Genomic DNA, 25,177 nt, shown 5'->3' with positions numbered 1-25,177 from the left:
ATCATAGGTAGGCTGATCTCTTATGATAAGAACAGTGGCCATGTAAACTGCAATATTAGCTTCTTTTGTTGATTTGCTGATATATCATAGTTTTTCAGTCATCATGATCAGTTTATGATATTTACCTTGGTAAAGGGACTCTCTCTCTCTCTCTCGCTCACACACACGCACGCACGCACGCACACACACACACACACACACACACACACACACACACACACACATACACACATAATGGGAGACAGGATGGGCCTAGCTGAAGTTTGTAAAAAGTAAATAGGGATGTTGCCAAGCATCAAATGGAAAATCTACTGATGGAAACTGTTATATGTGAACAACAGTGCTGAACAAAGATTGTATAGAAGTCGACATGCTGTTATCTCTGTATACAGGAACTGTTTGCTTTTACAAACATTCCTTTCAATGGCTGGCCTAAAATGAAATCATGGGTATGTCATTAGGTAGCTCACAAAAACATTAAGTGTGCGATATGATAACAAACACACACACACACACACACACACACACACACACACACACACACACACACACACGGTTCCAGTTACTACACCCATTGTAGCTAGTAGTTAAATCCTTACCCTTTCTTCTGCTTCACCATCCAAAGCATTTTACTATACAGAAGTTCAGTGCAGTTCAATGGCCTTACAACCCATCTTAAGGTCAGGATGCTATGGCTCCTGGCATCTGCTACAAAGTGGTGGGTAAATCCAGGGAACAGAGTTGTAGAAATAATACAATTAGACTGGCTGATCAAACTGGCTGTGACTCATCTTCTCGTGTATTGCATGTTGAGTTGCAGTTACTACCCTTAGGAAAGTGTTTAGGGTGCCAAATTGTAGAAGGAATACATATATAAGTATAGGATCCCATATAAACGCAAACAGGACATATTATACATTCATGATACTGCAGTTATAAAAGAAGCAGGCCCTACGCGTGGAACAGAGCGAGCGAGCGAGCGAGAGAGCGAGAGAGAGAGAGAGAGAGAGAGAGAGAGAGAGAGAGAGAGACAGAAAGAGAGGGAAACTGCATCAGCTAAAATCTCCACTACTCGGCAGTCTGACAGAAACTGTGACTATCTGCCCGTGCGTTGAAAGACTATCATTCGCTCGCTCAGCCTTTTCAAACATGGCACGTATTTGCACGTTCTGTATATTTCACGCGCTTCATTATATTTTTGATATCTATAGGCCCGATTATTTCAAACCCCGAAGAGTTTGGGTTCCTCTTGGCATGCCATGTGTTTATAAGCAGGAGCGTCAAATCCCTAGTGCCTATCTGAATGTGGAGTAGCATTAAAGAATACAGTTCTACCTTTGAATGCCGATTGACAAATATAATTCCGACAGACAAATATAATTTAGTCTGTTACAATTTATAGCGAGTGTATAAATAAGTCCAAATATGATCGGTTCAGCAGCGTCATTACCAAGGTCAACATTTTCATCTAGGAAATTGAGTCCCCTTGCAATGAAGGCGGAATCATTTTAGGACATTTCATTTTAAAGAATTGTCGCCCCGTTCGCTTGAGTCCAGTTAGTTGGGCTATTGCGGGTCTCCACTAGCAACGCCGCGAGGCAACAAAGGCACCTGCTCACGAGCCCTAATCCGCTTCTGCGTCTTAATTGGTCTTAGACAGCCAGACTCTGAACACTGATCCCTCACAAGCCGTTCGCTTGAGTCTCATTGCCGACATTTCTCAAAACACTTAAAACATTTTCAAACTAATTCAGTGGGCCGGCGAAGTAAAGGGGAGTTCCGCCCAGCGGCTGCTATGGAATGCGACAATGTCTACCTGTATAATAACATTAAGGTAACAACGTAATACAAAAGTTCGTCATGATTACTGTATGTCACTAGTCCGTTTCAAAACGCAATCCTTTCGCCTCAAACAACCAAACCAGCAATACATATCGATCCGACATGGTGATACTCACGTTGATCGCAGGAAGAAGGCTCATTCTGCGGCGCTCTGTCAGTTATATGCTCGTTCTAACGCGGTGTACATCCATCCAGCATCGAAATTTGTCGCATATGTCAGTTCAAAGCAGTGTTGGCTCATTTCTCCTTTTCACTAGCACCCCATTCATCCCGCTTCGCTGTTTTATCGTTTTACCTCTCGTCTTTATTTGCCCGTTTCCATAGGCTACGCTCTGCCGTCTGCAAGCTTTTCTGTCTGCATTCACTGCGCCGACCGCGTCCGGAGAAAGACGAAGTGGGAACTTGGAAGACTCGCGCTAAAAAAAAAAGTCTCAAATAGGCCCGCTAATCAGGCTCCAATGGATGGAATATACCCCTGCATCAAGAGGGAGGGAGAACGTGTGTTGCAGTGAATAGGTAAAACAAGTGCAGGCTGTGGGGTAGGTTTTATTAGCTACTGTCAGTTTATGCTTAATATATTTTATAGTAAATAAATAATAAACACAACAGTTAATAAACAAGGTAGTCTCACAGTTGTTATTTCTTGAATTCATTTTTGACTTTGGTGGTTGAGTTTATTTTCTATTGTGCAATGCTCTTTAGAACCTCTTTCTAGGAACATCAGGTCTAGAAATAGAAGGCCTCTGACTTCATGATCTGAGAATCATGTTGGTTGCTGTTTAAATTGTATCGGTTCTGTGTAGAGACAAGTCTCCTTCTCAGAGCAATGTTTTTGCTCCAATGATCTTTGTTTTTTATTATTTAGGATGGGACTGAGAACTAAATTACCTATGTTATTTTTGTACTAGTCTTTAAATTGACAACTATTAAGCATTTAATAGCATTTAACTATTAAGGGACTTGGTGCTGTGCTCCAAAGGATTCAGAATCACATTAATCACACTAGAATTATTAAGATTTTGTGCCTTGTGGTGTATGTCTTCAGCATGCAGAGATGCTGGCTTGAGATGAACAGGACATTCCAAAATTGTTAATAAACACCAAAATGATGACAAAAGGGCAAGTTATCTCCTTGATAAAAAGCATTGTTAAATGAGAAGACATATAAAATACACATGTACAGACACATTGTAAATCAGTGGCAATACAAACATTGCAGCAATGTCACAATCACAAAAGTCACATTTGAAAATTTTACACATTTAATTACTCTTTTATAATGCATGGTTTGGAAGGGCGGCAAGCTCCACAAAGCTTTCAACATTTCAAAAACTGTTCTGAAAGAAGGCAAATCTGGAAAAGGCACAAATGTTATCTATAATGACTTTTCAGTAGGTTTTGACATTTCAACTTAAACCAGATTTGTGTTAATGCCAAAAACATGGACTAACAACAAGATCAAATGTAGCTTGAATCATCCTTCTAATTACATCATAAACTAGTATTGAAGTAAATATCAGTAACCAGGTTTAATGGCAATAAGGCAACCCATTTTAATTCTCAGTTATGGATTAATCCACAATAAAGTTTATGATTAATTTTATGTGATATATTAATTTGAATTAATCTATATTTGCAGTTGGTCCAAGTTTGCCAACTCAATGCTAGCGGCAGTGGGAGCTGTAGTTTAAAAAATTGTTGACAGACTTTGCCTGAAGGAAGTGTCCTCTTGCAATGCACTAAAAAGGGGAAGATAGTGTTTTCAAATGGACACATTAACACCAAAATAAAATTTATGAAAGAGAAAAAAAGAATCACAATATCTAAAATTACAGCACTCTAAGAATCTAAATGTATCAGACTTTGTAGTGAAATGTGACACTTTATGCTTGTCAAAATATCTGTCTACTTATGTCATAATGATTATAAAACAATTCTTAAAAAACATTCCAGATCTTCATTAGGGTCCTTGGGTTCTTATACACAGTACACAATGCATCCTGTGCTGTTCATCATAATTAAAAACCTTTATCACACGTGACAGTCTTGTGATGTAGAAAACTTGATTTGCCTTTTGGGTTTGCCAGAGCCTGAGTTTCCATGGTACCATATGCAAACTGTGGCAAAAAGCATAAGAGGATATATGGAAGTGAACACTTAAGCATAGGACTTACACATTGTAAAAAATCTGAGATTTCACAGTACCTGAAATTTAAATAACTGATTCATTCCTAAATAAAACTTAGTATTTACATACCAAATCCCAGGAGGAAATAATCACAGCTATAAAAAGTAACAATACCTATTATATTTGAAGGTTTTCTTTATATTAATTATAACACATGAAAATAATTCACCATTTTATGTAACATGTTTCTAGAAGGAGTATTTTCCTTTCCATTCCAGCAGGTTCAGTATAAAGTAAAAGCCCATCAGCTTGCATGCTTTTATAATAATCTATCAGCCCCTGCTGGCCAACCCAGAGAAACTTTTAGGCTCTGGAAAAACCCTTAGTCTCTGTCATAATATATTTATTTTTCAAGTGCTGAACAAAACCTTTGATGCTATTAACCCTAATGGTGATCAAACTCAAACTTTAAATCATCTGAGATACAGTGAAATCTTAACTGGCCCTCATAACTGGCCATAGTTAAGGATAATTCTTCCAAAATGACCCACAAGACTGAGATACACCTTTGTTTAATCTCCGGCATCTTAATAACTGTCATGAAGCATTTCAGTTCATATCTGTGGCACTGCCTGAGAAGCACTTATTACTAGATGCAATTTCTGTTTTTCATTATGATTTGTTTCACCTCTGACCTTTCTATGACCTCTATCATGGTTTTCTCTTTTGTTTCTTGAAAACTGTTTGAGACCTCTTTGGGACTTAATCCAACAGAAGACATTTCTTTACATTTTTTTCACCATATTCTCATAATATGCATAACAACTGATGTTATATTTTAGTTTCAATTGGAATTTGATTATAGCAAATTAGCCTTTATATGAAAAAAAAAAAATCCTTGAATTTATCTTTTAGTAAACACAAATAATATTCTCTGAACTATACATCATATTCATAATCATATACAATAAACCTGCCATGGTCGATAGCAAAATCATCATTGTACTTAGACATAATAATCATAATAATCAAATATTAAAACATAGCCCAAAACACATATCAGCTATTTACAAAGTAATAAATTAACATAAAAATATGAATTGACCCATATTATGTACAAAATTTATCCACTCTCTATGCAAGTGATTCTATCCAAAACAATACTGTGTGGTCACTACTGATACTTTGAACAATGAACACTAAATATTGCACACCAGTATTATTATTATTACTATTATTATTATTATTATTATTAAATAATAATAATAATAATAATAATAATAATAATAATAATAATAATAATAATAATAATAATATACACTTAGAAATTACTAAAGGCATAATAAAAATTTTAATAAAACCATTAGTTATATGTAATTTACCTATTAGGAATTTTAGTTTTGTGTACAATAATGGCTGAGTCTGTTTGCACCACAGGGGAATGTTAGAGAAATGAAAATGATACAAGCCAATGGGATTCCCCTGAGACCAGCCAATGGGAGTCCCCTGAGAGCAGAACTTTGGCTACTTTAACCAACCAAAAGCATGAACTTATTCCTGATAGTCTGGCCATTCATTATTAATGGTCAACAATGGCCCTGAGAAACATCATGTTATAGCATTCTTGGATCACGTATCAGGAACATCTTGGTAAAATGGAGAAATAAAAAAGTTTGGGCCAATTGTATGGGCCTCTGTTACAAAGCAGGGATTGTGATAAAGACAAATTATCTGTGGGTCAACATTTCTGGTAAAACAGGAAGCAGCAGAATTGGACCAGATGCTCAACCTTTCAGGGCAAGGTTTTGAAGTGACAGCAGCTGCCTTTAGTCTTGAGCCTTTGTCACTGAAGCACTTGTGGCATTTCACACTAAAATGAACACTGAAATATATTAATGTAAGTGGGTGTATGATATGATATAGATATAATGGCACAGGCCATTTAATGTTCACAAATGGCAAACAGCACTGAGTAAACAGTAATACAAGATAAATCCTTCTCTCTTCCTCAGCAGTAGAGAGAGGGCCCCTGTCGGCAGTGTCAGACAGAAAAGAGAAATAGAAGAAGAGAAATACTTTCTTTGTCCTAAAACTGAGGTGATGGTTCAAGTATCCTTATACCTCTAAGATCCGGAGTTTTACCTTGTATTTTAAGAAGCATTTCTAAATAGCAAAGATGTTTCTTTCTTTGAATGGCCAAATTATGCTTTACATTCATGTGTGTGTCTTTAGTGAAATCTAACTGCAGCTATGTTGCCTGCCAACAAAATGCAACCCGATATTTTTGAATGAACCATTTTCCCATCCTTACTCAAATAGATTTTCTCTGAGATTACAGTGTTTGTACTTGAACATTTCAGTAATATATTTCACCACACTGCAAGGTAATTGAATATATAGATGTGTGTATAGATGCGTGTGTGTGTATGTGTGTGCACATGTTTGTCACCGAGCTGTGCTGGTTTGTTGATTGACAGGTGTGTACAAGTACTTCCAGATGGCGTAGTAATGGATGCCTGCTCCCATGGCAACAAACAGGTGCCATATAGCATGAGCGAAGGGAACTACTCCATCACTTTTAAAGAATACCATCCCCAACACGTAACACCCACCTCCAACCAACAGCTCATACAGACCTGCCCTATCCGTCTGGGAGAACAAGAGATGGGAAGAAAGAAAGCGAAAGAGAGAGTGAGAGAAGGGGAGAGCACAGGATGAGTTCCTATTTCTCAGAGGAACCATTTATCATCTGTTACAGTAATGTGATGGGACGCCTCTTACCATGGAGAGGACCACTAAGGCAGGAAACACTCCCATTGCTGTGTAGCAGACCAGCTCAATCACTTTATACCTGCAACAAATGCCAGAAAGCATCAGAAACACTAATGTTTCTTGACTTTAACTTTGTTGGGTAGCTAGCAACCAAACAAGAGTGAACAATCAGTTATGAAACTATATCTAACATCTATATAATATCTAAGATATTCTTCTAATTTCATAGTGGAACTGCAAACCATGGACCAGAATGCAAGACAAGGATTAAGACTTGGATTAAATGCGGAGTGACAATGGTGAATTAACCTTTTATATAATCTTAGGCTATATTTGGGTCTGGGAACATGGCCAAATATGTTCTATTTTATATGCTACTGTTTTTATAAGAGTTATTGCAGGACTGCCTTTCCAAAAAATTACATAATTGAAACAGTAACGTGTCAAAAAAACAACAGCTCAGGGTGTCAAAACATTATACATGTCGTTCTTACCTAACTGTAAATATTATATTTCCCTGGGAAAAAGTTGACCTCCATCTGTCACTGTATAATTTGCACTCTGCTTTCATATATTTTTGCCTTTTTCATTCTCAAAAACATATAAACAAATGAATGGTCATGGAAGGTAAACAGTAATTTTAATATTATTGACACCAATGTATCGTGACATTTGGTCAAAAAAACACAGTAATAGAAAAAAGCCTTCTACAATTCTGCTCTGGTACTACTTCACAAACATGTACTAAACACACATTTATACACACACACACACACACACACACACACACACACACACCTCTCATGAAAGAAGAAGACATATGTTGTTCCTCCAGAGGCCATCACCCAGACAACCCAACGCATGTGAGCAGCCCACGGGCCAAGCTCTCGTAAAGTTAGCCTGACAACACACACACACACACACACACACACACACACACACACACACACAGAGAGCAATGATTCCCACACTAAGCCAAAAAAAATTCAATGGCTATATTTCATAGTGGTCTGTCTGGACATATAAAGATTAACAATCACCCTAATTGCTGAACAAAATAACAAAAGCCAGTGTCTATCACAACACTATTTCTCACGGTCCTATTGGGCAATCCAAAATGTGCTCACCAGGGGGTGTAGGATGCAGCAATGAAGAAATATATTACTATCCTGTCACACATGTGGAAACAATGCTCGACTGATCTAGTAGGAAAAACAGATCAAGTAAGAGTCCATGAAGTACAAAAGAAGAACAACAATATCCAAAATGCATACAGTTTTTGCCAAGTTCTATTCCCTTTGCCACAAATGTGAAAACAGGCCTAAACAATTTCTGTCAAATAAAGTATAAATTCTAACCCAACAAGATCTGGCGATTTAATATCTATAAGGTATGAGTACACCATCACTGCCACTGAAACTTACATTTAAACCAAATATTAACCTAGTTAGATTTACAGATAAAGCTTTCTATCCTGTATCTGTAAAAAACATAACACATGCTCAGCATCATTACCAGGCTAAACAGGATGATGCAGACATAGGACCTTCATCAGCTTTGCAAGTGAAGTGCTTCTGAAGCTAGTTTAAAGAATTTAAGAGACCACTCCAAAATGTAATGACAGCCAGTTCATTCCATTCAAATATTTCATTTTATTTATTTTATTTTCATTTATAGTAAAACCAGAGAAAAGTATAATTTCTCTGAATTTATTTTAAAACTGTATATAGTTTTAGCCACGTTTGTTTTGAAATTCTAGACTTTTATGGAAGAAATAACTGGAGCATATGCTCAATATTTTTCCTGTTTTCTCTGTTTTCTAGTAGTTTCTAGGAAGTGGCTGAGATGAATGCCTGAGAAAAAATGAGTGCCTGAGAAAAATGTTTTTGGATTAAACAGTGTTTTTGAAAGAATGTTTCTGAATGAGGGTGTGTATACCGTAGATGACTCTTCTTCCAAGTGATGATGTGGAATGCTGTGGATATGGTAAACAGGCTCGATAACCCCGCGCCATACAGCCATGCAGATGTCTCCTCCCATTGGTCATTGGAGAGGAAGTACAGCAACACTCCACCCATGATACTGGGAATGATCCAGAGCTATGAAAAACAAAATTACAAAATGTCTGCATGTGATGTATAAAAATAAGCCCAAACACCAGCATATAATAATGTCACTCTCCAAACAGCAAGAGTTAAAAAAAAAAAACAGATATGGAATTTTAAAACAGTACAAGGTTAAACTTAGTCAAGACCAGGCCAAATACACATATCTAATTAAGAGAAGGTGCACATGCTCACCGCGTGTGTAGCACAGTTAGCTGCATGTTCATATTCCGTTGGCTGATACCTCTTATTAGCGGGTGCTCGATTGTTCATATATCTGCAAATTGGAGAACATAAAAGTATTGGTAAAGGGAACTTACTGTAGTGAGGGGTCACCAACAAATTCTCTCAAATCAGGACACAGGAACAAAATACTTATTTTAACCTGACCCAAACACTGCTGAAACCTAATGTGTAAAATATTCCAGAAGCAGCTTATTTACATCATTCTGATAAGTCATTCCTACAGTGAGCACTTAACAAGCATAAGTGCTGTTTCTTCTCAGTTGCAAATAAACGAGTTGCTGCTGGTTATGTGGCCATTCAACAACAGTAGAATGAGCAGAGTGCCTGTTTGATCTGGTAGTGGAGAACAGCATTTGCTCACCTCTTAGAGCCTTCATTTTGCATCAGCTATTAGCCATGCACTTAACTCATTTTATCAGAAAATGTTTCTCCCATTGGAGTACTCCCTTCCAAATAATCATATGAAATGCTTGAAGAACTACAAATGGGGACCAGTAATTTGTGACTATATGTCAAGGAAGCAGCCACGTCATTTCAATAATAATTTAGTCCTGTAACCTTTCATAATTAAGATGATTCTGCTGAACACTGCCATGCCTTTCAGTTGCTTGGCAACAGCTGGTAACCACAGAGAACCATGAAAGATGATTCTACCTTCCTTCACACACGTTTCTGTGGGGGAGTGATGTCACTGTTGCCACAGAAACCAATGGATCTACAGAGCCTGAGGCAAAGAGTTTCCCAGAAAACCTTAGTGAAAATGATTTCCGCTCACTCCTTCATTCCACTCATCCCTCTTTCTCAAGGGGAGTCCCCTGGCAAGACCACACCCTCGTTCACAAGGGAGTTACCAGGTTCCCACATTAATAATTAATCAACACATTCAAAACTGAGCATCCTGCTGAATGTCTTTGCAAGGTTCAGATGTTTTTTTTTTAAGATATACTCCTTCCTGCCTCACATTGGTATCCTGAACATCTCACTTTGCTTTGATCAAATGTTTGTTACAATGTTTTCTGCTTCTTGGCATGGAAGAGGACAGGGAGATGACTCATGTTTTCTCTTCCCTTATGCAAAATACACCAACTGCTTCCTGCAAATTTATACACTGTGAAATAATAAATTATCATACAGGAAATAAATAAATAAAATCATCATCAAATAGATTCACCTGCAGCTCATGTAAAGAGACAAAATTTGATTTCATAGTCAACAAATCTTGTGCATTCACTCATTAGTTCATCCCACATTGGTCTTAACCCTCAGTATGACCAATGAGTAATAATGTGCCTTTAACCACCAAAGGAATTAAAATGTGTACTTTTTGACATACAATCTTGGGTAAATCTTTTTTTTTTTTATTACTAAAGATGTTCTTATGTGTAAGAAGACCACACATAAAAAGAAAGCTTATAACGGGTGAAAGCAGCACTTAAATAAAGGGGGACAGATAGAACCGTTGTAACGCAGTGCACTATTGAGCCAATGTAGGTCAGACGGGCCCAATGTAGCCTCTCCCTTCGGAAGACCCAGCTCATCCACTACTGGGATCTACTGTCTCCTATTGCCAAAAAAAAAAAAAGACTGATTACTGCTGTGGGCCTCAGAAAACTGGAAGAAGATCAGGTTCCAGCTGGTACATTTGCTGCTGGTATATTTTACTTCAATGTCAAGAGGAAAAGACTCTAAGGTTATTTAGAGAAACCACAGATACTGTAGTCAAAGCAATAATCAAAATATGTTATGTCCAGATGTTATGAATATAGTTGTAATGTCTAAATATACTGGTAAATTACATGTACTATAAGAGGCATTATCAGAATGTGTTGCTGTAGTCTGTTAGGTACTGTATATCCCATATTATTTTGACCCATGCAGAATCAGAGAAAGCATTTCCATAATACACTGATATACCTTTAAATGAGATAGCTCACAGATTGCTATCTGCTCACATGGTTTCTCGCCCGGAGAGTTCACCATCAACTTAAACCATCATATTTAACATGGAAAAGGGAATTACCTTGTGCCACTACAAACAAGTGCAAAGAAAGCATGCAATTCATTCAAATGTCTCTTTGTCAGCCTATTTAGAGTAACTGCATTCAGTTAGAGTACCACAAAAACTGAAGACAATTGTTGTATACGAAAATCCACATCATTTGTAAAAAATGACACCCAGAGAGCTCATCTTCGCACTATTCTCCCATCCTAGACATGTTCTAGTTACTATTCTTAGTGACCCAATACAGCAGCCTAAATACTCTTGACCTAGCAAACAAAATCCCGCCATACCCAGCGAAAAGATATTATAACTTGCCTCTTCCAAGTAATTGAGCGCGTACGCGCCTCACAGCGGCGCTCCAGGTACTTCCTCCCCCTCAAAAAGCCGCTGTCGCCAGCCCCCCGTGATGCTTCTCACAAAGTCAATCGCAAAACGTTTGACGGACTGTTCGTTTCCGCCTAAAACCTCGAAAGCACTCGTGTAGCATCTGTAACGCTGGCAAGTGACCACGCTCTGTGTAATAAAGTCCATATGCGGTAAGCTCTCTGTGGTCGGCCAAATCATAGAATATGGATATAAATATTGCCCACTGAGACGAGAGGTAAAAGGAATTATGCATAGCGTTTTGCACAATCTTGAAATACTAAATTACTTCTGAATATTAAAACCAGATAAGGTTCATCATGGAAATAAAATTTGCTTCGTTTTCTTTGTTCTCCCGACAAAACAACGCCTAAGCACATACAGATGTTATTCAGGGGAACACGCGTGGGGATGGATCCATGTTTTTCACATCACAAAGCTGTTAAAATAAGCATGCGGAATGAACAGATATGTCGTTCACAATCAGGATGTAGAATGCAATACTGCCCGATTATTTTTGTACTTTACCGTTTCCAGAGGTGGGGTATACAGCCTACTTACCTTACAAGATTCATTTAAATAGTGCGAGTGCAACTGTTGCACGGAGATTTTAAAAACAGCCGGGCAGAGTAGTCCAGATATACTGTTGCGCAAAAATCGATCCCACCTCGCCCGCTCGTGTAAACATTTATCTGCGTAAACTGATGGTCGCTGTATATCACAGGGATGCTGCACAAAACGCGGGGCGATTCATCTCAGGACGAGCTACGATCCGGAAGTCTTGGAGGACGTAACGCTCTCAAAGGAAAACGGGCTTCCTATAGCCAGCTACAGAAGCTGTCAGACGCAGAAAGCGATCACGCTAGTGAAATCACTTCATTTGTGACCACTGAAGTGTCAGTTCACTACCAAGAAATGTAAAAGGTGCGGAAAGTGGTGTTCTTTGAAGTTGAACGGTTACAAGACTTGCATCATTGCCTGAGCGGTCCTACAGTATTATTTCAAATGCAAGTTCCACCCTGCAGGACTACAAGGTAAACAGATTTGGGAGCGAATTTAGATAGGATACCGGCCTGAATCAAAGTATCATGGTCACAAACGGCACTCAAAATATCGAGAACCAATTCAAAGCTCCCAGACAAAGGGCTTTAATCAAACCAAGCCACTAAGGTGCATATATAGCAACGTACCTAGATCCATCTGTAAATCAGAGACCACACTGAAACTACAAATGCAAACCAAGCCATTGACCCCAACATGTTGAGAAACCAACTTTATTTAGAAACAGGGCATTTTAACCTTCATACAACTTGTTGAATATTTTTCAATATTATCAATGTAAAAATGCTACTTGTTGAACCCATGCCATGGTCTTGGGCACAACCTTCATAAGCCATGGCAATGCGTGTGCATGTCAAGTTAGCCAACACCCACGTCCCTTACTCCAGTAATTTCCCACCTGCAGGAGGACAGTGTTAGCAGGATGTTAGCTGAAAACTTGCAGTAGGTACATAAAAATTCAGATGAGTAAAATAGGAAGTGCATAATCACTGCAAGTGAATTCTACTGATTCAGGAATACCAGTGACTAATGAGGTACACCGGTTCAATTAGAGTACCAAAACCAGCTTACCTTCATCATGATGCACAAACCACCAGGATTTTTCAATAAACCTGTGAAAACCCATACAATTATAAAGATACAAAAGGTTCCTACAAAACAGCATATCTTCATATTGAGAATGATGAACATTTGAGCCAAGTCTGCTTAGAAAGGGCTGGGTAGTCAACAATTCTGCATGTTACTTCAATGAAAAAAATACCAGCTGTTGCAATGCATCAGGGAGAGAGTTTATCATCAGATCCTTTTGTAAGGACCAGACAAACACATGCTCATCATAGCATTCCACAGCCAAGTACAGAATACCTCAGCACCAAAAAAGGCAAGGGGCTAAAAAGTGCAGAATGAATCAAGATGTCTGCTTTTGGCCCTACACACAGCTATGACAAGTGTTGACTCCTTTAAAAATTAAACATATATTTAAAACTTGCAGCAAACTGACTCACCTCCTGCATCATATGCTCTTGTCCATAGCATTCCAGAAAGCAGGGACCTGGTTAGAGGAAGAGAAAGCCACAAAAGCATTAAACATAAAAGCTCTTTGCCTAAGCAAGTCACTGAAAATGCAGGAGCATGAACCTCAGACTATAATTCATAATCAAGCACTGCTAGGCAGTGCTCATACGAGGTGTCAGAAAAAAATAGAAAGGTCATCAGTGGTTCAGGAGCACTCTACAGTAAGAATGCTAGATTATGAATGCACCGAAGCAGGCAAGCTTACCTTAACACAGTTGTCTTTGGGAACGTCCTAATGGACAGGCATCATCTAACGTAGTCAGTCAGCCACGCGGCATAGCATTCGGTCATCCATAGCCACGTGGTCCCGCAAGCCTACATATAAGGGGGGGAAAAAGGTTTGTTAACAAGGCATTTTCCTGCCACCTAGCAAGATATACGAGGCACTTAAATTCTAATTACACAAATAACGTTCAGTACAAGTGCTTGAAATATTTTCCACGCGCCATAGCTAACCGCTAGTAAACCGTTCAGCCCGCTACCACAGCTAACTAGCGCTAGGCTTGTATGCCACAGAGAATAAACCCGGCCTAATTAAACACACAAACTGTTTCTTACATGGACATGGACATGTCCAGATGTTGAGCAAGAAGGCGCCGAGATAACATATCACCCAAACCGAACACGGCTGGTAACTACAAGCCAAAAGACCCAGCAGCCAGGCGCGTTGCCCTTTATAGTTCTTCTTCTTTGTGGCGTCCGCTAAAAGTGTAAGTACGTACTCGTTATCGCCACCTTCTGGAAAAGAATTTAGAGACGTTTGCTATTTGCGTCAATTTAAGATTTTACCTTGAGTGATAATAAAATAACATAGAATAGCAGGAATGTACTATGTGCTCTTAATTAATTCGCGTTAATTTTAAAATAAATAATTAAATAAACACATACAAATAAATAAAATATTAACTGTGGCCTAGTTTGCACAAATTTACATTAGGCACACACTATAATAAGGTAATAAATAAATCATAATTGTCAATAGTCGGTAATCATTATGATGCAATAAATACACTGTGTTCTAAAAATGTTACTACATAGAACTTGTCAAAGCAATGTAGTATGACAAAAATAGTAGCAGTGTACTTCCTTTTTATGTTAAAAAAAATGCTCATAAACACAATCACAACTCAGTTTATTCAGATAGTACACTTGTGTTATATAAAGTCAGAAGCAGAAATACAGATGCTGTGGTCAAGAGGAGCAGAGCAACAGTACTTTCCCCTTGCCACACATCATGGGGTATGGCTCACCACGTGCTGTGGGAAACGCGTTCATTGACTGTTTGGATTGTGACTGCCCTCTTGTTTGTAACCACGCCCCCCCCCCCCCCCCCTTTGTTATCACACACCTGAACATTGTTGCTTGTCATGTGTGCATGTACTTAAATCTGTGTTTGTAGAGATAGGTATCAGGCATTATTTGTGGTTCACATTGCGCGCTCTCTCTCTCTCTCTCTCTAAAGTAAAAAATATTTATTATTTAGTCATGTACTTAATTTTGTTAAAACTGAAATAAGTTGCCTTTCAGAGTCAAGAGGGGAAACAAACAAAAAATGTGCCTTTCTGGTCCTGTAAGTCACCCTGTAAAGCATGAGATATTCATTTAAAGGTTTAGAGCTGTCAGGAGTTTTTTAAAATGTTAGATGTCTCTACAAGTCAACGGCACGTGCACAGGCTCAAAAAGAAGGTCTTGTTGGTTGGGCTGGTTACCTGAGTAACGTTACTGAGGGTGAGCCACACAGCACTGATCTGAAGAGCCTTGTAAATTAGTAAATAGAAGGAGAGAGATATCAGTGAAAGTCAACACTGGGATGGAAACCCAGTTGTCTGTGGCTTCACCTGTGGTCAAATGTTAATATGGTACATATATAGAATATGAATATATATATATGCACTGCTGTTTTCTTTTTCCTCAGTTTGGAAAGAACACTCTCAACCATTTCACTGCGAGTTATACTGTGTATGACTATGTATGTGACAAATGAACTGATAAATTATAAAGTCAATTTTATAATTTTGTTTTCCCTACTACCTGTACATCTGCATCAGGAACAGGAAAAATAACTGCTTCTGATATCCATGGGAATAGTTTTGTGTTTTTTTCTGTTTATATCACTAGGGAAGTTATTTTTGCTTTTCTGTTGTAGACATGCATTTTTGTTTACTATGGCATGGTCAGCTCCTGAACCTTGCTCCAGTACTTCATTGCATTAAACATAATTTCATACTAACCAGTACAGCCTCTATTATTCATTGCTGCTAAACCCACAGCTTAGTGTAACAGGGTTCAAACCCAGGTCAGATAGATGACACCAACAATCTACTGGGTGAGCTACCACACTTTAATGATGGTGGGCCCATATGCAAAACAGTTAGGTCTTAGAACCGGTAAAACAAGAGAAGTTAAAAAAACCCAAAAGGTGGGGAGTCAAACCCCAGCCCCTTTGTTACGAGGCAAAGAAGCTTGCGCTAGACTGCGGCAGCCACTAAGCTGCCTATGGGTATATTGCACTTCAGATGCAGGGAGGACAACAAAACAGGCAGAAAAACTAAACACCATGGCAAGAAAGGTAGCACCAACACACTGGGGAAAACCAAACTAAAACTTCCCAAACAAAACATGGAGGAAACTTAGTGACTAAGGGAAGCCTCAGAAGAGAGACAGACTTAAGAGGAAAAACTGGAGAAGGCAGGGGACATATAAAAGCACAGGCACCCTCAAAGAGCAGTGTAGCACAAAGGCCTCAAGACCCAGCATTACCAGCTAGGCACTTGGCCCAAAACTTTAGCACCATGGAGTGACTGGCTCACTGGGCTTATATAGATCTAGCCCAGCTGTTGGGCATCAAGCCTGATTGGTAGTGTGCCTGACTCGAGGCCTCCCCCTGGTGGTCTGAGAGGGCCTCAGCCTGGTGCTAACCTTTCCACTTAGACTGGGTTGTAACAGTTATCTGTTGTATTTGCACTACATTAGTCCTATGAACCTTTCAGTGCAATAGGTTTTTAGTTCATATATATGTGTTTAATTTTGTTAGTTTTGTTACATTGACTTTATCTGTTGTATTTGTAGTGCAGTTCAGTTTGTTAATGTTTGTTACACTACGCATTTACTTCAGCATAACACTAATCAATATTTTTACAATAACAATACAATATTGTTAAATAAAGAGACTAAGAATTGAAGCAGTCTTCCTTCATTTACTATTGAAACACTTAATATGAAGTATATGAATAATACAGTTAATGCAGCATGAGTGTTTCATATTCTTCTTTGGTAACTCAGTCTCCTGAGTTCCATGTTTTTGCTTCCAAGCAGGAAAGCTGAAAATTTGCATTCCATTTACATGACATTTTCCAAGCAAGCTGTGAGAATGATTGTGGCAGCTCATAATACAGCAAGCATTTGCCATTTTGTTATGTTTTTATGGTAGATAATATAAACACCACTACTACATCCACCTTACATCTTGATCTGTACTGTAACTACTGTGTCCTAAAATCCTACAATGCCTTGTGTTGCTTACTTTGTCACAATTATATTCTCTTTCTCAGATCACTTCCAGTGTTAATGTCTGTCCGTCATTGTGTAAACAATGTTATATGTAATATGCATTCTTGTCACAAAAAGAGATAGAGTTTTTGAGTACTCCTTTAACACGCGCTCCATGATTAGATAAATCAGCTCAGAGAAATGAAGGCCCCCGAGCCACGTTGCAAAATTGTCTTCTGTATATTTCATGCAATTGCATATTTTCACTGAGGTCGCCAATTACACACATAGTTCAGCTTTTACATAAATAAATAAATAAATAAATAAATACCTGACTCTATAAAAGAAAGGCATACTGATATTTGTTCCATATTTGTTAAACAAATCATATGAAACCATTTAACTAATGAGTATGTATACTCTTTAACCTCGTCCTAAAGACCTGTAAAGAAGTAATCACTGTGGCATATCAGGGCTCATTCTTTAAAGACATTGCCACACACAGATCATTTACAGGACATCTATCAGTCAGCATGCCTGAGGAAGGGACATAAAATCACAAAAGACTGCAGACACCCAGCACAGGGTTTGGTTACCAAGGTGCCATCTGGTAGGTGGAGCCACAGCCTCTAGTCCTGTACTTGTCGACTAAAAAACAATTTTTTACCTACAAGCCATCACAATACTGATCCAGCTGATTATCATTCTCTAATATCTCATCACTGAGACCCTTTAATGTTAGTCAGGGTTGAAGCTCTAATACATGCAGCTGGCCACCAGAGGGCCCCATCTCTGGAATTCTAACAATCACCATAGCTACTGATCACACACACCTCCTCATCAGCACCACGCTATTTAAGACTACCGGAACCTCAGTATCATTGTGAAGTAGCGATGACACTTTCATTGTGCATACCAAGCCTTTGTTTAATACTTTTGTCAAAGTCAAATTTATGGGTATAGTGCTTTTACAACAGCTGTTGTCATAAAGCAGCTTTACACATGTCTGAGTCCAAGCCCCAGTGAGCAAGCCAAGGGTGGCAGTAGCAAAAACTCCCTAGAGCATGAGGAAGAAACCTTGAGATGAACCAAGATCATCTCCTCTGGCCGACAACGGACACTGCAATAGTAATAATATAAAGAATAAAGTGCAGAATCAGAATCAAGCTTTATTTCCACGCATACAAAGAATTTGTTCTTGGTTACAGTATCTCACCATGCACAGCTGCATGTACATAATACAACAAAAGACATTTCCACCACACTCACACACACACACACACACACACACACACACACACACACACACACACAGTCATACTTGGAACCTTACATGTCATAGAAAGATGAAGTACAATAAATAAGTAGATTGGCAGGTAAAAGGTATAGGGCAGAAAAGAGCAGATAAAGGTGAAGTACATGATCAAGATGAAATGTTTAGGTGTGAGATTCTGCATGTTATGGAGAGTTTATATGCATCAACTGTTCATGAGTGATGGCATATTGGAAAATATCTTCTCTGTAGCTGGGTTGTCTTGATCCTTATTTGACTAAAGCGCCGGCTTGAGGGAAGGCACTGGAACAGGTGATGACTGAGGCGAGATGGGTCTGCTGTGATTTTCTCCACACACCTACTGATTCTGGAAGTGAGCAGAACCTAGCAGTGTGGGCAGCTTAACACCAATGGTCTTCTCTTTAGACCTGATAATGCACTGCAGTCTGTGGATGTCATGCATGGTAGCTGAGCTGCCACACACTGTAATGAATGTAGTGATGACAGATTCTATGATGACAGTGTAGAACTGGACAATTGGCTCCTGGGGCAGGTTGAACTTCTTCAGCTGATGCAGAAAGTACATCCTCTGCTGGGTTTTATTGATGATGGAGCTGATGTTACTGTCCCACTTCAGGTTCTTGACCCAAGTAGTGAAAGTGAAGAAAAAAAATAAAATAAAAAATAGAGAATTAAGTAATGAATGTCTATTATTTTTGGTGTTTCTGAAGTCCTAGTCTACTTTCGATGGTGTGTGTCTGAAACCCATCTTGTATGCGAACGTCTGTCAAGGGCAACAGAGAAGTAGTTTGGGGGGGGTGGAAGTGTGGTGGGCTACAGCAGGGTGGCATCAGGGGGTGGTGGGAGGAGCCATGGTAGCTGAGACGAGTTGAGGCTCAGTAACAACATAACATCAGGAGTAGGTGTACCTCAGCAGAAAGAGAGAACAGATTATAACATTTACATTTACATTTATGGCAGACACTCTTATCTAAAGTGACTTACAAAACTGCTTTGTAATTTATTCGTAGAATACATCCTAGCCAGTAGAGTAGGTTAAAGTCCAAGATACCATTGAATTAGAATACTGTTGAAATACAGGGGTCAATGTTGATGCCTAGAAGTACAAAATACATAAGCTCTATCTCAGACAACAATCAATGCAATAATGAATAAGTACTAGAGTTAGTCAACATAGGAGAAGTCAACATCAGTGCAATAAACAATGCTCTACAATAGTACTATTATAGTTTTAGTTAGTCAACATAGGAGCAGGGTCAGTGGTCATTTAAATAATCCACAAATATATGTGCCTTCAGTCTGCATTTGAAGACTGCAAGGGACTCTACTGTCCAGACAGCAAGTGGAAGTTTGTTCCACCAGCTAGTAGCCAGGACAGAGAATAGTCTCAATGTTTATCTTTCATAAGACTTGAAGCATGGAATTTCAAGTTGAGCCATACTTGAGGTTTAAAGTACTCGAGGTACAGATCGGGCTTTAACCACTGACATCATATATGGAGGGTCTGGTCAATTTTTGCCTTTGTAGCCAAAGTTTTAAATCTGATGCGTGCAGCTACTGGAAGCCATTGAAGGGAGCACAGCAATGGAGAGACGTGTGAACTGTGGAAGATCGAAGACCAATTGTGCTGCTGCATTTTGGGTAAGCTATAGAGGTCTGATGGCTTTTATAGGAAGACCAGCAAGTCGTGAGATGCAGTAGTTTAGCTTTGAAATTACAAGAGACTGCACAAACACCTCACCAGCTTCCTGCGAGAGAAAGGGCCGAATATTTGTATGTTACAAAGGAGGAATCTGCAATACCTGGTCAGATTTGAAACATGAGTTGAGAATGACAACTTGTTGTCCAAAGCTATGCAAAGGCTAGGAGCAGCTTCAGATAGTGATACCAGGGAGTTTTCGAAGGAAACTGTGAGGTCATGGTAGTGCTGTGAAAAGCATGTTTGACTTTAATCCAAGTTCAATGGCTGTAACTTGAAAAGATTTAACAATTCAGTTTCTAAGAAGGGATAAAGGACAGGATAGAAGTCACATTCAGGTGAGTGTGATTAGTATGAAATGTTTATTTTCGTGCTTGAGGTAATTGGTTAAATCCATCTATCAAATTTGATGACTCTAACTTGGGATTTTAATGACTATCAAAATCAGCATTTGAGAGAGGGTTTAGGAATGAAGGATAGAAGGGTTAGTGTCACAGTTAGTCCCTCCTAGCTTCCCTGTCTTTTGTTTTGGTTCCATTCCTTAGTTTCATTTTCTCCACCCGGCTTGATAAGTTCAAGTATTTAAACCCTGTCTGTATTGTATTTTGTGTGAATGTCTGAAAGACTGTCTCTGTATGCCCATAGGTTTGTACTCCATCTATCCTAGCCTATTTTTTCTAGGCTTTGCATTTCTAAGACTCTTATTTGTTCCATGCCCTTGTTGTAGCCTGCTTCACCTGTTTGCCTTTGTGTTTTTGTTTGTTGGATTATGTATCCTCATACTCTGCATACTGGCTCAATGACCCTGGACTCTTAATCTGGATTTGCCCCAAATAAATCTCGCTCTTCTCTGCACATGCATCTGACTCCTTATAGTTAGATTTGTATGCAGTCTATGTAAGTGCAGTTTGGATCAGCAACTGAATCTTCATAAGACATATGAACTTTAAAATTCGTTATCAAAATTGTTTTTTTTTTGTTGCTGATACACAGTGATAGAAGGGTTAGACAGATGAGTGCCATCAGAACGGAGGGTATTTTTGTGATTTGGACCAGCAATTAAATCTTTAAAGTTTGCTGGTGGTAGTATTCAAAGTATCAACATTAGTTAGGTTCTACGGGTGGATCTAGAGATGGGCAAAAATAACTTGCTGTTTATACCACATTTGGAAATAGTTTAGCAGAATATACAGTTCCTTGAGTAGATAATATGGCAGGTTGGACAGAAGGGTCCAAATCATATTTTGGCTAAACCTACCCCCAAGAGGGGTCTTTGGAGGAGACTCATACGAGGCTGGTCACCGATTGTATGAGAGACATTCAGGGACACCCAAATTGAGATTATGACTGCATGAATAAATGCCTTGTTGCACAATGAATGCCTTGTTGCACAATCTTAAACAGACTTTAAGAGAATAAGGACAAATGTGTGTCGGATCTGCCACTTTGGCTCCCAAACTTCCATATAATTGTGATGTGTTAGATGTAAAGAAAACCGATCCTGTGTGACTCGTGTAAAAAAAGGTTTTATTTAATACAAAAATTAGACATGCAGTGTAAATAAAGATGACAAAGTTTGAGCAGTGATTCAGATGACAGACTGATTAATGGTAACTGAGGGTTGAACAGTACTCTAGTATGCAGACAATTTAACATGGTGGAAAAAGAACAGATATGCAGAGAAAGGTCTACAAGACTGCTGAAACACCTGGCTGATGGTTTTAAAATCTGTGCTTGATTAACTGCAATATTATCAAAACAAGCATCTCAAAAGAAGTCACAAACTCCCAGGAGCACAGACAGGCTATCAAGACATTTAAACCACAGTACTGTAATAACCGCCACAAGTACAGCTGTGTACTTAGATAATAGATAAATGTTAGTCATCTAAAAGATGTTAGAAACATTAAGGAGAACCCCCCCCCCACCCCCAACAAATTAGAATTAGTGTGAAGTAGTGTGTGCATGTTCCTTTTTTGTCTTGGTTACCCTTTTCTCAGACAACATGACCTGAGGGGGGTTGTTTACAACCTGCTACCCACACAACTATTTTCACTATTTCACACTGGCACTTCTGTAGCATTGTAGCATTTAGCTGATTTTTGTTACAACTGAAAAATGACAATTATGTGGACAATGAAAGTTGTATCATGAGCAATGTTTTAAGTTACATAGCTGGCATGCATCTGAAAATCTCAAAGACTTGTATTATCTCTACAAATATCCATGACATGGACGTAAAAATCATATGTGTACCCGCTATATCGAATCACTTATGGATTTCTCATTTTCTAACCACTTACATGATAATGATCAGGCCAGCGCCACCTCATTGATATGAAGACATTTTAAAAAGAAATCCAAACAAATATCTTTACCTCAGTGAAAATATGCAAGTGTGGAATAATATGTGTTTAATGCTACTTTTCCATAATTAGTGCTTTCAACTGTTTCAAATGGGTTCACCCCATTTATTTCCAGTGCAACCTCTGTGACTTCTCAACATTGGACATAAAAGAAAGAGAATGAAAAAAAGGGAACACTCTAAAAGAAATGACTTGTGGAAACGCCCCAGAAAAAAAGAAACTGCTGTTGTGTAAAGCCTAGTTTCACAAAAATATGACATGGGAAAACATTTTAAGTGCCCATTGCACTCTCAACATACTGGGGTTCTCCTAGTTACATTATAGCCAGGGGGAATAGTCTTTGCCAATAAAATCCCTCACTTATATAATAACTTTTGCATGCTAGTTTGTATTCACACTGCATTGTTCAGACTCAAACAGACCATTTCTTATTAGAGGTCTTAACAAAAAGCTATATGGGAGGGGTGACATCAGCCTTGTGATTGAATAGGGTAAGCCTACAAAATTGTACCAAAGATTACAACTGCCTTAGATTTTAATAAGCCTGCTAAGTGGATGTTCTGTTTGTTTCTCCCTGGTTTCTCTTCTCTTCCCACAGCCCCGACCGAGGCAAATGTCCCATCACTGAACTTCATATCTGGTGGCTGGATCTGGCTCAAGACCCACCTGGAGGGGGGATAAAGGGAAGAGCCTCTGAGTGTTTATCTGGATATCTGGTTGCTTGTGCCCCAATACAGAGTAACCTGTTAGAGAGAATAACCCGATACAGTTCTCTCTGTAAATTTGTTTGTGTATTTTGAGGAGCATTGATAGTTGCTGCACTGCTGGCTGTGCAACAAACCTCCCCCTTGGGGTTAATGTTTACCTTGAGAGTGGTCAAGTCTTCTGTCATGTAGAGCAGAGAGGAGAGTCAAATGCAGATAAATAGTACTCAGGTTTAATTGAAGTATAGACAGAAATACAAACGACAAAAGGAAAACCAGAGTAGTACTGTAAAACTGTATAAACAAGCAAAATACATAAGGGTGAAGCAAACAAACTCAAATTAACAGGCAAACAGGTTGGTACATGAGAAACTGAAAGGCTCTGAAGCTTTATGCAAAGGAGAAACAAGATTTTGCAAATCAAGTGCAAACATGGAACATGCATACAAAAATGGAAGTGAGGAACAGGTCCACATAATAGTCAAGTGATCTGAAACGGTGCATAGTTGTGAGGTTGGCTGTATCGCGGGAGGGGTGGAGAACAAAACACACTTGCGAAGTGGCGGCGCGTTGGATGTTAAGCAAAACTGAACTAACTAGGTAAACCATAATATATGGGGCGGATGGGATAGAATGTGTTTAACAGACAGACACAGACTAACCATACCGAATAGAACAAAGAAAAAAAGACAGACAAACAAGAGGAACTGGCTAACAGAACAATAACAGGTTACTAGGGTAAGGGCGAGACTAAGTTAGACAAAATATTACAGAAGAGGGAACAACAGAGAACTAAACAAGGATAGCAACATAGACAGCGAGGGTAACTAAACAGGAAGTGTGGGGAGAAAACATGAACGTTAGGCAAGGAACAAGATGCGAGATTCAACAGGAATATACAAACTACATACAAGCAAGGAGCAAGAACAAACAAACTGTGATCTGAGACAACCATGAGCTTAGTAGAGACAATGAATGACCAACAAACAAGAGACGCAGGAATGGGGTTTACATAGGAATGCAATTAGGGACAAATTCGGAACAGCTGGACACAAAAGGGAGAAGACACGGAACCATGGAGACGGACGAAAACCCGGAAGTGACTCGGTTGCTAGGGAAACGGGGGACGTTCAGGTCTGCGTACGTGACACTGGTGAGGAGTGCTGGGATTGGTTTGCTGGTGAGGGCATGACAGACACAAAGCATGACTAAACACTAATGTATCTTACAGAAGATCATTAACTGCTAATATATCTTACACAGCATCATTAACTACTAATGTATTTTACACAACATCACTAACTCTTTTGACTCTGCCAGGATGGCACCTCAACCCTATTATCAGTTCTTCAAAGCCACTCTGTAAGAAAGATTTATCACTTCTGCAAGGACACATGGCCATAAAGACCATAAACACAAAGACCATAAAATACCCCAGAGTTCACAGCCCAGAATACGTAGATCTGTAAGACTTATTAAAAGTCCATATTCTTAAAGGACGACTGGATTTTACTATTTCCCATGCAAAGGGCCTTTTTGCGAGTGAGCATTGTAGCCTGTTCGTGTTGCTTGTATTTTTGTTATAGCCTGCATCCCATTTTTGTCATTGTGTTTTGTTTCATGTAGTTTATTATGTATTCCCCAACACTTCGTATTGGCTCCTTGACCCTGGACCATGACTATGACTCTGATTATGTATTTGCCCTTGATAAATATGGCTCTTCTCAGCATGTGTCCGCCTCATGATCGCTCCACATTACAGATATTACAGGAGTTTACTGGTATTTTCATGGCTGGGAAAATACGTAGCCATTCAGTTTTCTCCTAAAGGGGACACATTCCAGATTTTTCTATGTTATAAATTATTTCATAAATTTTCCTCAATGATGTGTAATGTCCATTTTTGGTACCATGTACACTTTACAAGCCCTTTGTTATATTATATTTGTGACATTTTCTTGAAGCCAGGAGAAAGGGTTGAGTTAGTTGGTCGACACTCAAAAGAACCAGTGCTTTAGTAGCATAGCTGAG

At 38.9% G+C, this 25,177-nt stretch overlaps 2 protein-coding genes and 1 non-coding gene across 15 annotated transcripts in view; all 3 read right to left on the bottom strand.

Moving 5' to 3' along the window:
• radil (Ras association and DIL domains) overlaps window positions 1-2,171 on the bottom strand; it is a 37,000-nt gene extending 34,829 nt beyond the window's left edge. For 5 of the 7 annotated variants that reach the window (XR_014118221.1, XR_014118222.1, XM_035534995.2 and 2 more), the window contains exons 1-2: window positions 1,959-2,171; window positions 600-708 (exon numbers count right to left, since the gene is read on the bottom strand). The gene's annotated coding sequence lies outside the window, so the exon portion shown is untranslated. The remainder of the gene's footprint in view (window positions 1-599; window positions 709-1,958) is intronic. The other 2 variants (XM_035534993.2, XM_035534994.2) reach the window with 2 other exon arrangements.
• Window positions 2,172-2,978: 807 nt separating this feature from the next.
• Window positions 2,979-14,267, bottom strand: LOC113588365 (monocyte to macrophage differentiation factor 2). Of its 7 annotated transcripts, XM_027027511.3 has the most exons (12): window positions 14,153-14,267; window positions 13,800-13,909; window positions 13,525-13,571; window positions 13,091-13,131; window positions 12,020-12,917; window positions 9,043-9,124; window positions 8,681-8,841; window positions 7,870-7,944; window positions 7,541-7,642; window positions 6,752-6,821; window positions 6,583-6,619; window positions 2,979-3,959 (listed from the first exon to the last, which is right to left on the bottom strand). In XM_027027511.3, exons 5-12 carry the CDS (start codon window positions 12,031-12,033, stop codon window positions 3,874-3,876), a joined length of 627 nt encoding a protein of 208 aa, XP_026883312.1. In that variant the 5' UTR covers window positions 12,034-12,917; window positions 13,091-13,131; window positions 13,525-13,571; window positions 13,800-13,909; window positions 14,153-14,267; the 3' UTR covers window positions 2,979-3,873. The 7 variants fall into 7 exon arrangements, with proteins under 7 accessions (XP_026883312.1, XP_026883311.1, XP_026883313.1 ...); XM_027027510.3 differs by having other exon boundaries at window positions 2,979-6,619; XM_027027512.3 differs by lacking the exon at window positions 6,583-6,619.
• On the bottom strand, window positions 13,654-13,740 carry LOC113588370 (small nucleolar RNA SNORD60). The gene has a single exon (XR_003411845.1). It is a non-coding gene; the product is annotated as a small nucleolar RNA SNORD60 (small nucleolar RNA).
• Window positions 14,268-25,177: the final 10,910 nt, after the last annotated feature.

The sequence above is a fragment of the Electrophorus electricus genome, chromosome 18 (genome assembly GCF_041902795.1).
Source record: "Electrophorus electricus isolate QZ-2024a chromosome 18, ASM4190279v1, whole genome shotgun sequence".
In the NCBI taxonomy this organism is placed as follows: Eukaryota; Metazoa; Chordata; class Actinopteri; order Gymnotiformes; family Gymnotidae; genus Electrophorus; species Electrophorus electricus.
This window is presented reverse-complemented; position numbering and strand designations above follow the sequence as displayed.

What these genes read in the sequence shown, in the direction of transcription:
- LOC113588365 (XM_027027510.3), bottom strand. An exon ending in GTCTTCTTCTTTCATGAGAG is followed by an intron (nt 6,822 to 7,540) that starts GTGTGTGTGTGT and finishes CATTTGTTGCAG; the next exon opens with GTATAAAGTGATTGAGCTGG. An exon ending in CCTTAGTGGTCCTCTCCATG is followed by an intron (nt 6,620 to 6,751) that starts GTAAGAGGCGTC and finishes TTGTTCTCCCAG; the next exon opens with ACGGATAGGGCAGGTCTGTA.